The following is an 18,042-nucleotide window of genomic DNA, read 5'->3' on the forward strand; positions in this document are numbered from 1 at the left end:
GAAACAGCTAGGAAAGTGTAGTGGACGTGCAGTACCTTAGGTTGACCATTAGATGGCAGGGAGGAGTGTGAGCAAAGGACTTGACATCAGCTTAGGGCTTTAGAAACCGTTGGTCATGGGGGGCGGAGTTACAGCGACAGGGGACCGGGAGAGCTATAAATACTGAGGGAGGGTTCCAGTCCCCAGGGGGAGCTCAAGTGACAGGAGGACTGCGACAGTCTGTGCACTCTGAGGAAAACCAAACCAGGGGGACTGAGGAGAGAGAACGTCAGGGGGGTGGTCCTGACAGGAAGAACCGCAGAAGGGACGAGACACTGGGTGTGAGACAGTATTTGACACGACGACTGATCAGTGGAAGCGTTGTTGGTTTACGGGCCTAAGGCGGCCAGTGACGGACCTGTCAGGAGCGTCGACGAGTGAAGAGGGGACGGTGTATGCATACACGTCCCCAGTATAGAGTACAGTGTTTGAGAAGCGGCCCTGGAAATGGAGGGCCGTGAGATAAAGAAAGTGCGGTGTGCTCTGAGGCCGTCAGACGGACGGCGAGTGAAATAAACTTGGACCTGTTGCACCCAGAATCTGCCTCCATCGTGTCTCTGTTTTTATCTCTGCGCGGTAAGAAGAGGGACCCCCCCCCCCAGCTCGGCAACCACCTCTACATTTGGCGTAGTCGGCAGGATCGCCGCCGCTAATACATCATCTTCTGCCGCAGGCCTGCCTTAAAGGATGGAGAAGGACTTGGACTACACTGCCTGGATTATAAATACCTGTGGATTACAAATTGGGAGTGCTGCACCAGAAGTCATCTTCAGAACCACGGACGGGCAGCGGGATGCTGAGCCGGGGAGCGGAGCCTGAGCGGAGTCAGCGAGAACGGCCGCCACCAATACCGGCAGAGGACTTCTCAGCGGAACCCCCGAGTCTGGAGGGAAGGCCTGCAGGACAGTGGAGCAAGGAACGCAGGCTGCGGGGGAAACCGCGTGATGATGGGAAGGAGGCTGCAGCGCCGGGGAAGGTGAGAGTACCTCCGGCCCTACCAATGCCTCCGCAAGCGGCCCCCACCATTCTGCTGCAGCACGCGGCCCCCTGCGCACCGGAAGGCCTAGTTACCACGGGCCCCGTGGTGTATGTGGAGCTGAGCGAGGCCCCCCGCTCATGTCCCCGAACTACCTCGCCCGGAGTCACCAGTGCAGAGCTCACTCAAAGAAGACGCTGATGCGCTTTCCCTGCTAATAGCAGCTGTATCGTTGAAATCGGCCGTTACTCCGGCTCCGTTGGAAGTAGTGGATGCGGCCTGTCCTGAGGCCGCGGGTATGCCGCTGCTGGAGTCGGCTGCGGCCGACTTAGCGGGCCCTGTGATTCCAGCCCCCGAGGACCCGGTTGTCCCCATTTGCCACCTGACCCCAGCGGCTGCTGGGCCACAGAAATCTTCGGCCGTTTCTGTCTTGCGGTCTTTTTCAGCGGAGTCCCGCCCACCGGACTCCAGGGCCCGTGCTGTTCCCTCCGTGTGGGTAGCGGAGGTGATCAGGAAGAAGAAGGCCCGGGAGCAGGAAGTGTGGAACCTGCTCCACACTCAAGGAGAGGCCGTCATGGAAAAGAAGAGGACTTGAATGGACACCCTCAGTATCCCCGGGGGCTCCACGGCTGTGGGGTCCCTCACTACTAGCCACTGCGTAGTGAAGTAGACTGTCGAGATTTCGGTGCACTGTAGTGCAGGTTCTGAAGAACAGTTCTAGTTTAAAAAAAAAATGTTTGATGTGCTGAGTTTGTTTTTAGTATGTTCCTCTTACAGGATGTTATTTGCTGATTTGAAACTTGACAGAACGGGGATACAGAGAAGTGGAGGAGTGTTCAGGTCCAAGGAAGGAGGGAGAAAGAAGACATGCAATGTTATGTTGTTATATGTTGGTTTTAAAATGAGCAAAAGAAAACGAAAAAAATATATAAAAATGGGTACTTGTGCTATTATAAAGTTGTTTAATGTATAATATGCCAAAGTAAAATGCAACAGGTCCGGGTGAGGGAAGGTCTGAGGGAACAAAGGAAAGTGTGAGATCCGGTAGGGATCTAAGAGTTGAGGAGGTCTGGGAGACCGGGACTCCGACCATGACATGTTATTGAAAGAAAGGAAAATGAGTTGGAAGACGTGAGAGAGACAGCCGTCCTAGGTCAGGTACCCAACACCACGGACACCCCTGAATGAGGAAGGTGGGCGCTGGTAATGATCTGGAAGGTAAGAGACCTCGATCATGGCGTACCGAATAGTGGAAGGTGACAGTAGGGGAGAGTAGGGGAAGGTACACATCACAGAGAGAATATGGGTATACCTAGCCCAATTTGAAAGACGTTGTCATGTGGCGTGCGCACTGGTGAGTAGCAGTAGGCTGCTCAGAGCATAGTGCTCCCAGTATGGTTCGGCCCCCGCAGATAGTGGGTTTGGCTCAACAGCTGGTCCGACAACAGAATGTAGGTGTAGCTTCAGAACGACGAAGGCAGGGATGACGATTGTCGAGGACGACAATGGATAAAGGAAGGGAGAGTGTAGGGAAGGTGACCTGACGGACGGACTAGTCAGAGTGAAGAAGGAAAGGTTTGCACAGTGTAGGTAGGTGTCAGTTATTACAGTGGGGAAACAGCTAGGAAAGTGTAGTGGACGTGCAGTACCTTGGGTTGACCATTAGATGGCAGGGAGGAGTGTGAGCAAAGGACTTGACATCAGCTTAGGGCTTTAGAAACCGTTGGTCATGGGGGGCGTGGTGACAGTGACAGGGGACCGGGAGAGCTATAAATACTGAGGGAGGGTTCCAGAAGGTTCCAGTCCCCCAGGGGGAGCTCAAGTGACAGGAGGACTACGACAGTCTGTGCACTCTGAGGAGAATCCAAACCAGGGGGACTGAGGAGAGAGAACGTCAGGGGGGTGGTCCTGACAGGAAGGACCGCAGAAGGGACGAGGCACTTGGTGTGAGACACCATATTTGACACGACAACTGATCAGTGGAAGCGCTGTTGGTTTACGGGCCTAAGGCGGCCACTGTGACGGACCTGTCAGGAGCGTCGACGAGTGAAGAGGGGATGGTGTACGCATACACGTCCCCAGTATAGAGTACGGTGTTTGAGAAGCGGCCCTGGAAACGGAGGGCCGTGAGATAAAGAAAGTGCGGTGTGCTCTGAGGCCGTCAGACAGACGGCGAGTGAAATAAACTTGGACCTGTTGCACCCAGAATCTGCCTCCATCATGTCTCTGTTTTTATCTCTGTGCGGTAAGAAGAGGGACCACCCCCCCAGCTCGGCAACCACCTCTACAGGTCCACGATCCACGTGTGCTGCTAGTGGCTCCATTTTTGGTATCAGGGTGCACTAATAAAACCTAAACGCTTCATTACTCCACCTTCACCTGCCTGAAAGGTGTGCATACAGGCAATGGAGGTTGTATGGTGAGTGTGCATACAAGCAATGGAGGTTGTGTGGTGAGTGTGCATACAGGCAATGGAGGTTGTGTGGTGAGTGTGCATACAAGCAATGGAGGTTGTATGGTGAGTGTGCATACAAGCAATGGAGGTTGTATGGTGAGTGTGCATACAAGCAATGGAGGTTGTGTGGTGAGTGTGCATACAGGCAATGGAGGTTGTATGGTGAGTGTGCATACAGGCAATGGAGGTTGTATGGTGAGTGTGCATACAGGCAATGGAGGTTGTATGGTGAGTGTGCATACAAGCAATGGAGGTTGTATGGTGAGTGTGCATACAAGCAATGGAGGTTGTATGGTGAGTGTGCATACAAGCAATGGAGGTGTGGTGAGTGTGCATACAGGCAATGGAGGTTGTGTGGTGTGCATGCATACAGGCCTTGGAGGTTGTGTGGTGTGCGTGCATACAGGCCATGGCGGTTGTGTGGTGTGCGTGCATACAGGCCATGGAGGTTGTGTGGTGTGCGTGCATACAGGCCATGGAGGTTGTGTGGTGTGCGTGCATACAGGCCATGGAGGTTGTGTGGTGAGTGTGCATACAGGCCATGGAGGTTGTATGGTGTGCATACAGGCCTTGGAGGTTGTATGGTGTGCGTGCATACAGGCCATGGAGGTTGTGTGGTGAGTGTGCATACAGGCCATGGAGGTTGTGTGGTGTGCGTGCATACAGGCCATGGAGGTTGAGTGGTGTGCGTGCATACAGGCCATGGAGGTTGAGTGGTGTGCGTGCATACAGGCCATGGAGGTTGAGTGGTGTGCGTGCATACAGGCCATGGAGGTTGAGTGGTGTGCGTGCATACAGGCCATGGAGGTTGTGTGGTGAGTGTGCATACAGGCCACGGAGGTTGTATGGTGTACGTGCATACAGGCCTTGGAGGTTGAGTGGTGTGCGTGCATACAGGCCATGGAGGTTGAGTGGTGTGCGTGCATACAGGCCATGGAGGTTGTGTGGCGAGTGTGCATACAGGCCATGGTGGTTGTGTGGTGTACATGCATACAGGCCTTGGAGGTTGTGTGGTGTGCGTGCATACAGGCCATGTAGGTTGTATGGTGAGTGTGCATGTAACGTTCAAGGGATTGACTAAGTCCGAGAGTGGACCCTCTGAGTCACGATCTGGAGCCCCTGGGTCGAGCGTGCCAGGTGATGACCGACCCCTATACAGGGATCGTTAGGGGCAAAACCACAGAGGACAGAACCTCGACAGCCGGTACCAGGAGGGACGGCTCAAGGACAGAAACCAGAAGGCGGCTAGGTCACAGGACAGAGACAGGAGTGCCCGAGCAGGTTATAGGAAGCGGGGAACACCCAGGCGGCAGAGGCAAGTGGGGAGAGCAGGAATAGCCACGGGGGCAGGAGGTATGCAAACGAGGGAGACGCCAGGGAGGGTAAGGGTGGCGAAAGGCTGGAGGAGAGGAACAACAGGGGAGAAGGAGAACGAGGGAGGAAGGCAGGACAACACGGGAGCTGACAGGAGGAAGCAGGTGAATTAACTGGAGTAACTATAGAGGCTAGAGCGGCCAGGAAGACGTGGGTTTGCACAAAAATCCTCAGGCGTCCTCTCAACAGAGAGGACGCCTGAAATACCTTAGGAACCGGAAAGAAGATGACAAGCGCCGCCCTCAATGCCGCCCACCACCAGCAGAAGAGGAAGCGCTGGCACGCGCCCGCGGCCTAAGGAAGGGGCGCAGGAGCGCCGCAGTGCTGGAGGCAGGACGGGAGTGCGTGCTGCGGCGGAGACGCCGGTAAGGGGAGGCGGCGGCGGGCGCCGCTGCAGAAGACGCGGCCGCCGATGTTACAGTGCATACAGGCCATGGAGGTTGTATGGTGAGTGTGCATACAGGCCATGGAGGTTGTGTGGTGAATGAGCATACAGGCCACGGAGGTTGTGTGGTGAGCGTGCATACAGGCCATAGAGGTTTATGGTGAGCGTGCATACAGGCCATGGCAGTTGCGGGGTGAGTGTGCATACAGGCCATGGAGGTTTATTGTGAGTGTGCATACAGGCCAAGGAGGTTGTGTGGTGAGCGTGCATACAGGCCATGGAGGTTGTATGCATTACTTAATGTTTTCTTTTTCTATTGTACCTACTGATTCCAGGTCTTTCTGTAACTCTCCACAGATATCCTTGGCTCTTGCTCAATTCTTCTGATAATTCTTTTCCATCCTTGGTCTGATATCTTGCGGGGATCACTTGGCCGGTTTATGGTGAAATCATGTTCTTTCCCCTTCCAGATTATAACCCCTGCAGGGCTCACTGGAGCCTTCAGTAGTTTAGGAATTCTTCTGTAACCAATGCCATCAGACAGTTCCCTGGTTTTATCCATTATGGAATGTTTCTTGTGTGGCCCTTTGGGGTAATGAGACCCCATTTTTTAGGACATACGGAGAACCAGCTGATTCAGTGGCAGGATTGTTTTCTAATTATTGATAGATTTCAGCTGGTGTCAGAACTTTCCAGGGCTTTTTGTACCTCTCTTTTTTTTTTCACGTGTTCAATACTTTTCCCTGTGTCATTTCTCATTTACACAAAATTTATGGACTTCTACGGTGATTTCCTTCCTGTGTGGATGTGTTGTTACCGGCATCTGCTGAGAATTTCATGTCAATAACAACTTTAGAAACAGATTTACTTAGAAAATTGTTGACGAGTTCAATACTTATTTCACCCTCTGTATATTAATCCATGATACAGAAAGGGGAGTTGTGCATTTGGTCGCATTTATTGAACACCAGCAATGGATTTGCAGTTTTTTTCAGACGACAGATTCCCTTTAAAGTTTAAAGTGTAAAATGAGACCCAAATCCTACAAAATGAGGGTTTTTGTGCCATTGTGGGTTTTTTTTTTAAATACACTTTTTTCTGGCTTCAACATACAAAATGATATTTGGCATCGAAACCTCACACTGCAAATGTGACACGTAAAAACCTCGTCAGAATCTCCAAACATTCTAAATATTCATCGCATTCTGCACAAAGGAGGAAAACTCCGAGATGGCTTCGCGGTGCAGTCTTTGAACCCCGATGCACGTTTACAGGGTTTTTTATGCAGCAGGTTAAATCCTTTATTATTTTTACAGTTCTGTTTTTCTTTTTTACCCCATTGAGATTATGAGGCCTGCTCTTCCTACAGGGATGCCGTGTGCTACTAATACACCTGCAGATGATTTCTCCAGTCCTCTGCTTCATCTCTGACCCTACAGATTGTGTACCTGGAAGAAATCTTCCTTATAGCCCTGGCTAGTCAGCCTGCAAGGGATTGTGGGAGTTGTAGTCCTGGCAGCTGTGCCAGCAGGAAGTAGTTGGTCATGTGACAAAGTGCAGCACCTTCAGGCTCACAGAGCAGGAGCATCCCCAGCGCCCTCCTGCCAGCAATGCCCTATAGGTGCCCTACTGGGGGTCCATGATGTGTGATGGTGCACTGGGGGCGGTGAGTAGCTGCATTAACCCTTTCACAATCATCTGAGGAATGAAGCTCTGTCCATAAATGATCTATACTGCTGCACTATGGCCAATGGTGGCGCCACTAACCCTGAGGGCTAGATCCTCTTTTCTGTGCAGCATTATGCAATCTATTGTTCTCTGTTATCAGTCGTCTCAAACTGGGGAAGGGCGACGGCGATGTTCAGGAATGGAACGGGAGGACGTAGGACTTCTCGCTTTTTTTTTTTGTAAAGTGCTGCAGAATATGTTGGTGCTATAGAAATAAAATTACCATTATTAGGATTCTCTGGGTCATTGCGAGGACGGTGATGCAAAACTTTCACAAGTTTTTTTTTCTTATTTAGTGAAAAAAATGCAGAAGGTTGTAAAGAAAAAAATAAATACTCTTTTTTTTGTTTTTGGCTCAGTTTTCGGAGACCCGCGCCCGCACCGCTGGGACTTTTCCGGCTTGTATTTTGCACGCTGAGCTGCCGTTTTCAGTGATACTGATCTGGAGGCTGCCGGCCTTTTAGTCGCTTTTTATTACATTTCTTAGGGAGATCTGGTGAACGGAACGAATGCAGCTCTGGTGGTGGGAGATTTTTTTTCTCTTTTACTGCAGTCACGGCAATGGGTAATTAATTTTAGATTTGGATAGACCGGACTTTTATGGATGCGCTGACAGCAAATATGATTATTTTATTGGGGAGAAATGGAGGGATTTGATATTTTATTTATGTGTATGTATATATATATATATATATATATACATACATACACGAGGTCAAAATTGTTAGTACCCGTCGTTTAATGACAGAAAAACCCACAATGGTGACAGAAATAGCTTGAATCTGACAAAAGTAATAATAAATCAAAAATCTTTGAAAATGAACAAATGAAAGTCAGACATTGCTTTTCCGCCATGCTTCCACAGAATTAAAAAAAAAAAAATCATGGAATAGGCCTGGACAGAAATGATGGGACCCGTAACTTAATATTTTGCCTTTTGAGGCAACCAAACGATTCCTGTAACTGTCAATGAGACGTCTGCTTCTCTCGACAGGTATTGTGGCCCACTCCTCAAGAGCAAACTGCTCCAGTTGTCTCGTGTGTGAAGGTCGCCTTTTCCAGACGGCATGTTTCAGCTCTTTCCAAAGAAGCCCCATAGGATTTAGGTCAGGGCTCATAGAATAGGAAACTTCAGAACAGTCCAATGTTTTCCTCTAAGCCATTCTTGGGTGTTTTTAGCTGTGTGTTTTGGGTCACTATCCTGTTGCAAGACCCATGACCTGCGACTGAGACCAAGCTTTCTGACACTGGGCAGCACATTTCTCTCTAGAATCCCTTGATAGTCTTGAGATTTCATTGTATCCTGCACAGATTCTAGACACCCTGTGTCAGATGCAGCAAAGCAGCCCCAGAACATAACAGAGCTTCCTCCATGTTTCACGGAAGGGACAGTGTTCTTTTTTTGATATGCTTTCTTTTTCCCTCAGTGAACATAGAGCTGATGTGCCTTGCCAAAACGTTCCATTTTTGTCTCATCTGTCCATAGGACATTCTCTCAGAAGCTTTGTGACTTGTCATCGTGTAGTTTGGCAAATTCCATTTTTTTTAATGTCTTTTTTCAACAATGGTATCCTCCTTGGTCGTCTCCCATGAAGTCCACTTTGGCTCATACAACGACGGATGGTGCGATCTGACATTGATGTTCCTTGAGCTTGAAGTTCACCTTTAATCTGTTTAGAAGTTTTTCTGGCCTCTTTTGTTACCATTCGTATTATCCGTCTCTTTGATTTGTCATCACTTTTCCTCCTGAGGCTACGTCCAGGGAGGTCGGCTACAGTCCCATGGAGCTTACATTTCTGAATATGTGCAACTGTAGTCACAGGAACATAGGAACATCGAGCTCCTTGGAGATGGTCTTATAACTTTTACCTGTAACATGTTTGTCTATAATTTTCTCTCTAATCTCCTGAGACAACTCTTTCCTTCGCTTCCTCTGGTCCATGCTGAGTGTGATACACACCGTGTCACCACACAGCACAGTGAGGATCTGTAGCCTCTATACAGGCCGCTCACTGATTCCAGGATTGTAGACACCTGTGATGCTAATTAGTGGACACACCGCGATTTAACATGTCTCTAATACTAGAGAAGAGAGAGAGAGGATTCAAAAAGATTTAAATAAACTGGAGAAGTGGGCAGCAACTAACAGAATGGTTTTTAACAGGGAGAAATGCAAAGTACTACATCTGGGCAATAAAAATGGAAAAAGCATATATAGAATGGGAGGAATAGGGCTAAGTGACAGCACATGTGAAAAAGACTTGGGTATACTAATAGATCACAGACTGAATATGAGTCAACAATGTGATGCAGCAGCAAAAAAGGCAAATGCAATTCTAGGATGTATTAACAGAAGCATACAGTCTAGATCACGTGAAGTCATTATTTCCCTCTACTCCTCTTTGGTCAGACCTCATCTGGAATATTGTGTCCAGTTTTGGGCACCACATTTTAAAAAAGACATCAACAAACTGGAGCAAGTTCAGAAAAGAGCGACCAGAATGGTGACCGGTCTGCAAACCCTGTCTTATGAGGAAAGGTTGCAGGATTTGGGAATGTTTAGTTTGCAAAAGAGAAGACTGAGAGGAGACTTAATAGCTGTCTACAAATATCTAAAGGGCTGTCACATTGTAGAAGGATCAACTTTATTCTCATTTGCACAAGGAAAGACTAGAAGCAATGGGATGAAACTGAATGGGAGGAGACACAGATTAGATATTAGAAAAAACTTTTTGACAGTTAGAGTGATCAATGAGTGGAACAGGCTGCCACGAGAAGTGGTGAGTTCTCCTTCAATGGAAGTCTTCAAACAGAGGCTGGACAGACATCTGACTGGGATGATTTAGCGAATCCTGCTTTGAGCAGGGGGTTGGACCAGATGGCCCAGGAGGTCCCTTCCAACTCTACGATTCTATGATTCTATGTCCCTTTTGTCACATTATTTTCAGGGGTACCATCATTTCTGTCCAGGCCTTTTTCCTTGAGTTTTATTTTTATTAAATCCTGTGGAAGCACGGTTGAAAAGCAATGTCTGACTTTCATTTGTTCATTTTTATAGATTTTTTTTATTTATATGCACAAATTGGTGTTAAATGGGCACCGTCAGCTAAAGTAAATGCAAGCTTAAAGGGGTAGTCTCAAGTTTGGATAGGGGTTAAGGTCCCAATCATTGGGGGTTCAACCGCTGCGATCTCCACCAATAAAAAGAATCAAAGCCCCGTATGAATGGAAGAGAGGTCACAAATGCCCAGTGCTGCTCATTAATGGGAGTGCAGGCGATGGCCAAGAGCTGCACTCCCATAACAAAGAATTGTGTGGCAGTGTGCATGGTCGACCACAGCTCCATTCACACCTGTTTCTTGGGGCCTTTGGAGGGCTTCAACAATAAAGAAGTTTTAAATTCCTTTAAGCGATATATTGGCAAGAAATGGGTTAAAGGAAACCAGACTGATTTCCCGTAGGCTGTCAGGAGGATGAGGGTTGTATTATTGCCACCGCTAGACCCAGGAAGACTGCAGAAATGTATATAGGAACTAAACTGCAAACTTTGGCCACCAATAGCTAAGAGAGATCTGAAGTCCCTACCCTCCCTATAATTGTGTCCTCGTACAGGGGAGATGCACAGTCACATTATGCGCTGACTTGTCATGGTGACCACTGAGTGTATGCACACAATAGAGCAATCGCTGTAACTCACTGACGGTTGAGTAATCGCCTTATAGTTCTGATATATATATATGTGGCGTCATACTTCAGGTCCCCGTGTCCTTTGACGAGGTGGCAGTGTACTTCTCCGAGGACGAATGGCCCCATCTAGAGGAGTGGCAGAAAAGGCTGTACAGAGAAGTCATGCAGGAAACCCTGGAGGTGGTGCTGTCTGTGGGTAAGGAACTGTGATTCCCGGGATTCTCCTTGGGGTTGGTACTGCTATAGTCCAGTTATTCTTTATGGTTTTCCTTCCTTCTGTAGGGTATCAGCATCCCCGGACCTCCCTCTTACCAATGTCTCTTCCTGACGATGATGCGTCTATTACTAATTATTTTGGATTCCGTTTGGGTAAGTCACGAATTTCAGAACTTAGTAAATGAGACGAAAAAATTAGAAATTCCTGACGTCAGAATCTGAAAATATCCTTAACCCTAATCACATCCATCCACTAATTGTCGTGTGGTTTTAGAACTGCGCAGAGTAAAAACAATCTCCATTGATGTGGATGGAAAAGGTGAAGATTGATTGACCATAGTGCTGCCCACCCACAGCTAATTGAGTAGTTGCTGGATGGTAATTTATTCTTTATTTGTTTGCATTTTTTTAACGGCCATCAGCTTGATCTTGAGCCATGGCGACTTGATGGATGAACTATCTGTAGGAAGATCGATCTTGTACAAGCCTAGATAGGTCCATCAGGGTCTTCTCCGCCATTATCTTGATTGTAGTGAGCTATCGGGTTGCTGGTCTTCCACATCGCCTTGTTACTTCTATTCTTCCGACCATGAGGTCCTTCTCCAGTGATTGCTCTCTTCTTATTTTAGTGTGCAGTAGTAGGAAATACTAGAGCCGTGTTCCCTTACACATTTAACATATCTGTCTCCTTACAGAGGAAGAATTAGGGTGGGAAGCAGAAGATAAAAGAGAAGCAGCACCGAGCTATCCAAAACCTTTAGTGAACGGCAGCGATGTCTACGCACAGAGAAAACCTCGAAAAGTTAAGATGGTGCACAGATGTTTGCAGTGTAAGATGATATTTGGCAGCAGACCCCTCCTGGACTCGCACAAGAAAACTCATAAGGAAGGAATGGTTCTGAATGACGTCATAAAGGAGGTCCCAGTGGTGACCCCACAGTCTGTTCTCCCCGCAGGGAGGATCTTCCAGTGTAATAATTGCGATAAATCATTTAGTAACCAGTCTGTCCTATCTCTGCACCAGAAAACGCACACGGGCGAGAAGCTCTTTAAGTGCCCTGAATGCAGCAAGAGCTTCCCAAAGAGGTCCCAGCTGGTGATGCACAAGCGGTGCCACATAGAGGAAAGACCCTTCAAGTGCACCCAGTGCGAAAAAAGCTACACCCAACAGTCTAAACTGCTAGAACACCAACGGACGCATACCGGAGAGAAGCCATTCAAGTGTAATGAGTGCGGGAAAGGCTTCACCAAGAGGTCACATCTTAAGGAACATCTCAGGACCCACACTGGGGAGAAACCCCACAAGTGCGACCAGTGTGATAAGACCTTCCACTATCCATCCAATCTGGTGGAACATCAGAGGACACACACCGGCAACAGACCGTATCAATGCACTGAATGCGATAAGAGCTTCATCAAGATGTCGAAACTCATCGTTCATCTCAGGATCCACACCGGGGAGAGGCCGTACAAGTGCCCCGAGTGCGATAAAAGCTTCAGCCAACAGTCCAACCTCGTGGTCCATCAGAGGACTCACACGGGAGAGAAACCCTTCAAGTGTAATGACTGCAAGAAGACGTTTAGCTACCATTACACATTAATGGTCCACCAAAGAACCCACACCGGGGAGAAACCGTACAAATGCTCTCTGTGCAAGAAAGCTTTCTCTCAACACTCCAGCCTCAAACTCCATATTAAAGTTCATGAGCCACAACTCCTGGATGAGACATCTCACGAGGAGCCACCAACTCCAGACCAAACACTCTTAGCAGAAGTGACTGAGACTGCAGAATTCAGACCTTTACTTATGCTACCACCAGTCCTCGACCCAACAAGTTCCCCAGATATTGAGCAAGACTGTGAGGACACTTATCTTCCACGCTCACCCTTGAGTGACTACCTAGGTGCTCTTTTACTTCCAGATAAGAAGTATAGCTGCACTGAGTGCGACAAGTCATTTCTAGATAAGTCTAAGTTAGTCGTCCATCTTCGAACTCATACCGGAGAACGACCCTTTAAGTGCTCTTTTTGTGATAAGGCCTTCATTCAATGGTCACGTCTAACAGAGCACAGGAAAACCCACACAGGAGAAAAGCCATATGTGTGCTCCGAATGCGGAAAGAGATTCCTTAAGATGTCCAAACTGACCATTCATCGGAGGATCCACACCGGAGAGCGCCCGTACACCTGCGCAGAATGTGGGAAGCAGTTCACTCAGCAGTCCAACATGGTGATTCACCAGCGGATCCACACTGGGGAGAGACCCTTCCACTGTGCGACCTGCGACAAGACGTTCCGCTATCAGTCGTCTCTCATCAGGCATCGGCGGGATCACACTGGTGACACGGAGACATAGCAGCCCCACAGAGCTCGCTGCGTCCTAGAAATGTTCACGGCCTGTGTCTCAGGGCGGACAATAAAAACGCTGCTTATTTAATGAGCGTCTCACCTTTCTTATCTCGCACTTTGTGACTCCGGCCACAAATAGCAGGAGAAGTTAGCTACTTCCAGCATCAGCGTCAGCCCTCCTCTGTCCTTAGGACAACCGAGATCAGTCTGGATGCGGTCAATGGCCGGTGTAGAGCCCTGAACCTGAGCCAGGAAGGTCACCAAAGCTTAGAGAGAACCCATCTCTGCCCCGCACTGCTGCAGTACGACCCCACCTACCTCCCGGGGGGTAAATCTAGGCTTGGCTGCACCAGAAAGAGAAACCCAAAAGTGACGCTCCCTAGATGGACGATAATGAGTGTGACACACAGAAGAAGAGAGGACAGTAATGACTGTAACACACGGGAGAAGAGGGGGCACTAATGAGTGTGACACACGGGAGAAGAGGGGACACTAATGAGTGTGACACACGGGAGAAGAGGGGACACTAATGAGTGTGACACATGGGAGAAGAGGGGACACTAATGAGTGTGACACATGGGAGAAGAGGGGGCACTAATGAGTGTGACACGGGAGAAGAGGGGACACTAATGAGTGTCACACGGGAAGAGGGGACACTAATGAGTGTGACACAAGGGAGAAGAAGCGGCACTAATGAGTGTGACACACGGGAGAAGAAGCGGCACTAATGAGTGTGACAAGGGAGAAGAGGGGACACTAATGAGTGTGACACAAGGGAGAAGAGGGGGCACTAATGAGTGTGACACACGGGAGAAGAGGGGGCACTAATGAGTGTGACAAGGGAGAAGAGGGGACACTAATGAGTGTGACACAAGGGAGAAGAGGGGACACTAATGAGTGTGACACACGGGAGAAGAGGGGACACTAATGAGTGTGACACAAGGGAGAAGAGGGGGCACTAATGAGTGTGACACAAGGGAGAAGAGGGGACACTAATGAGTGTCACACACGGGGGAAGAGGGGACACTAATGAGTGTGACACAAGGGAGAAGGGACACTAATGAGTGTGACACACGGGAGAAGAGGGGACACTAATGAGTGTGACACAAGGGAGAAGAGGGGGCACTAATGAGTGTGACACACGGGAGAAGAGGGGACACTAATGAGTGACACACGGGAGAAGAGGGGACACTAATGAGTGTGACACATGGGAGAAGAGGGGACACTAATGAGTGTGACATGGGAGAAGAGGGGGCACTAATGAGTGTGACACGGGAGAAGAGGGGACACTAATGAGTGTCACACGGGAAGAGGGGACACTAATGAGTGTGACACAAGGGAGAAGAAGCGGCACTAATGAGTGTGACACACGGGAGAAGAAGCGGCACTAATGAGTGTGACAAGGGAGAAGAGGGGACACTAATGAGTGTGACACAAGGGAGAAGAGGGGGCACTAATGAGTGTGACACACGGGAGAAGAGGGGACACTAATGAGTGTGACACACGGGAGAAGAGGGGACACTAATGAGTGTGACACACGGGAGAAGAGGGGACACTAATGAGTGACACACGGGAGAAGAGGGGACACTAATGAGTGTGACACATGGGAGAAGAGGGGACACTAATGAGTGTGACACATGGGAGAAGAGGGGGCACTAATGAGTGTGACACGGGAGAAGAGGGGACACTAATGAGTGTCACACGGGAAGAGGGGACACTAATGAGTGTGACACAAGGGAGAAGAAGCGGCACTAATGAGTGTGACACAAGGGAGAAGGGACACTAATGAGTGTGACACACGGGAGAAGAGGGGACACTAATGAGTGTGACACAAGGGAGAAGAGGGGACACTAATGAGTGTCACACACGGGGAAAGGGGACACTAATGAGTCACACACGGGGGAAGAGGGGACACTAATGAGTGTGACACAAGGGAGAAGAGGGGGCACTAATGAGTGTGACACAAGGGAGAAGAGGGGACACTAATGAGTGTCACACACGGGGGAAGAGGGGACACTAATGAGTGTCACACACGGGGGAAGAGGGGACACTAATGAGTGTGACACAAGGGAGAAGGGACACTAATGAGTGTGACACACGGGAGAAGAGGGGACACTAATGAGTGACAAGGGAGAAGAGGGGACACTAATGAGTGTCACACACGGGGGAAGAGGGGACACTAATGAGTGTCACACACGGGGGAAGAGGGGACACTAATGAGTGTGACACAAGGGAGAAGAGACACTAATGAGTGTGACACAAGGGAGAAGAGGGGACACTAATGAGTGTGACACAAGGGAGAAGAGGGGACACTAATGAGTGTGACACAAGGGAGAAGAGGGGACACTAATGAGTGTCACACACGGGGGAAGAGGGGACACTAATGAGTGTCACACACGGGGGAAGAGGGGACACTAATGAGTGTGACACAAGGGAGAAGAGGGGACACTAATGAGTGTGACACAAGGGAGAAGAGGGGACACTAATGAGTGTGACACAAGGGAGAAGAGGGGACACTAATGAGTGTCACACGGGAGAAGAGGGGACACTAATGAGTGTGACACACGGGAGAAGAGAGAACGGTAATGGCTGTGACAAGGGAGAAGAGGGGACACTGAGTCTGACACAAGGGAGAAGAGGGGACACTGAGTCTGACACAAGGGAGAAGAGGGGACACTAATGAGTGTCACACACGGGGGAAGAGGGGACACTGAGTGTGACACAAGGGAGAAGAGGGGGCACTAATGAGTGTGACACACGGGAGAAGAGGGGACACTAATGAGTGTGACACAAGGGAGAAGAGGGGACACTAATGAGTGTCACACGGGAGAAGAGGGGACACTAATGAGTGTGACACACGGGAGAAGAGAGAACGGTAATGGCTGTGACAAGGGAGAAGAGGGGACACTGAGTCTAACACAAGGGAGAAGAGGGGACACTAATGAGTGTGACACAAGGGAGAAGAGGGGACACTAATGAGTGTCACACACGGGGGAAGAGGGGACACTAATGAGTGTCACACACGGGGGAAGAGGGGACACTAATGAGTGTGACACACGGGAGAAGAGGGGGCACTAATGAGTGTGACACACGGGAGAAGAGGGGACACTAATGCGTGTGACACAAGGGAGAAGAGGGGACACTAATGAGTGTGACACAAGGGAGAAGAGGGGGCACTAATGAGTGTGACACACGGGAGAAGAGGGGACACTAATGAGTGTCACACACGGGGGAAGAGGGGACACTAATGAGTGTCACACACGGGGGAAGAGGGGACACTAATGAGTGTGACACAAGGGAGAAGAGGGGACACTAATGAGTGTGGCACAAGGGAGAAGAGGGGACACTAATGAGTGTCACACACGGGGGGGAAGAGGGGACACTAATGAGTGTCACACACGGGGGAAGAGGGGACACTAATGAGTGTGACACAAGGGAGAAGAGGGGGCACTAATGAGTGTGACACGGGAGAAGAGGGGACACTAATGAGTGTCACACACGGGGAAGAGGGGACACTAATGAGTGTGACACAAGGGAGAAGAGGGGGCACTAATGAGTGTGACACAAGGGAGAAGAGGGGACACTAATGAGTGTCACACACGGGGGAAGAGGGGACACTAATGAGTGTCACACACGGGGGAAGAGGGGACACTAATGAGTGTGACACAAGGGAGAAGGGACACTAATGAGTGTGACACAAGGGAGAAGAGGGGACACTAATGAGTGACACAAGGGAGAAGAGGGGACACTAATGAGTGTCACACACGGGGGAAGAGGGGACACTAATGAGTGTCACACACGGGGGAAGAGGGGACACTAATGAGTGTGACACAAGGGAGAAGGGACACTAATGATTGTGACACAATGGAGAAGGGACACTAATGAGTGTGACACACGGGAGAAGAGGGGACACTAATGAGTGTGACACATGGGAGAAGAGGGGACACTAATGAGTGTGACACATGGGAGAAGAGAGAACGGTAATGGCTGTGACACAAGGGAGAAGAGGGGGCCCTAATGAGTGTGACACAAGGGAGAAGAGGGGACACTAATGAGTGTGACACACGGGGGAAGAGGGGACACTAATGAGTGTCACACACGGGGGAAGAGGGGACACTAATGAGTGTGACACAAGGGAGAAGGGACACTAATGATTGTGACACAATGGAGAAGGGACACTAATGAGTGTGACACACGGGAGAAGAGGGGACACTAATGAGTGTGACACATGGGAGAAGAGGGGGCACTAATGAGTGTGACACAAGGGAGAAGAGGGGACACTAATGAGTGTCACACACGGGGGAAGAGGGGACACTAATGAGTGTCACACACGGGGGAAGAGGGGACACTAATGAGTGTGACACAAGGGAGAAGGGACACTAATGATTGTGACACAATGGAGAAGGGACACTAATGAGTGTGACACACGGGAGAAGAGGGGACACTAATGAGTGTGACACATGGGAGAAGAGGGGGCACTAATGAGTGTGACACATGGGAGAAGAGAGAACGGTAATGGCTGTGACACAAGGGAGAAGAGGGGGCCCTAATGAGTGTGACACAAGGGAGAAGAGGGGACACTAATGAGTGTGACACACGGGGGAAGAGGGGACACTAATGAGTGTGACACATGGGAGACGAGAGAACGGTAATGGCTGTGACACAAGGGAGAAGAGGGGGCCCTAATGAGTGTGACACAAGGGAGAAGAGAGAACGGTAATGGCTGTGACACAAGGGAAAAGGGGGACAGTGACACTGTGACACACTGGATGACGGGAGTTGTAGTTCTCCGTAGCCCCTCCCCTCCCTCAGTACTACATCTCCCAGCAGGGC

The 18,042-nt window shown here is 49.6% G+C and overlaps 1 protein-coding gene across 3 annotated transcripts; it reads left to right on the forward strand.

Annotated features, from left to right (window-relative positions):
- The first annotated feature begins 4,810 nt into the window (after window positions 1-4,810).
- On the forward strand, window positions 4,811-13,297 carry LOC141054057 (uncharacterized). Of its 3 annotated transcripts, none has more exons than XM_073551227.1 (4): window positions 4,811-4,948; window positions 10,714-10,840; window positions 10,927-11,013; window positions 11,556-13,297. In XM_073551227.1, exons 1-4 carry the CDS (start codon window positions 4,826-4,828, stop codon window positions 13,214-13,216), a joined length of 1,998 nt encoding a protein of 665 aa, XP_073407328.1. In that variant the 5' UTR covers window positions 4,811-4,825; the 3' UTR covers window positions 13,217-13,297. The 3 variants fall into 3 exon arrangements, with proteins under 3 accessions (XP_073407328.1, XP_073407330.1, XP_073407329.1); XM_073551229.1 differs by lacking the exon at window positions 4,811-4,948 and adding an exon at window positions 5,170-5,291; XM_073551228.1 differs by lacking the exon at window positions 4,811-4,948 and adding an exon at window positions 6,723-6,895.
- Window positions 13,298-18,042: the final 4,745 nt, after the last annotated feature.

This window comes from Dendrobates tinctorius, unplaced genomic scaffold, assembly GCF_039654945.1.
Source record: "Dendrobates tinctorius isolate UK_male_01 unplaced genomic scaffold, ASM3965494v1 ptg000173l, whole genome shotgun sequence".
In the NCBI taxonomy this organism is placed as follows: domain Eukaryota; kingdom Metazoa; phylum Chordata; class Amphibia; order Anura; family Dendrobatidae; genus Dendrobates; species Dendrobates tinctorius.

Coding starts and splice junctions, on each gene's coding strand:
- LOC141054057 (XM_073551227.1), top strand. CDS start 4,826: ATGCAAACGAGGGAGACGCCAGGGAGGGTAAGGGTGGCGAAAGGCTGG. Junction 4,949..10,713: donor GAGCTGACAGGAGGAAGCAG/GTGAATTAACTG, acceptor GTCATACTTCAG/GTCCCCGTGTCCTTTGACGA. Junction 11,014..11,555: donor TTATTTTGGATTCCGTTTGG/GTAAGTCACGAA, acceptor GTCTCCTTACAG/AGGAAGAATTAGGGTGGGAA.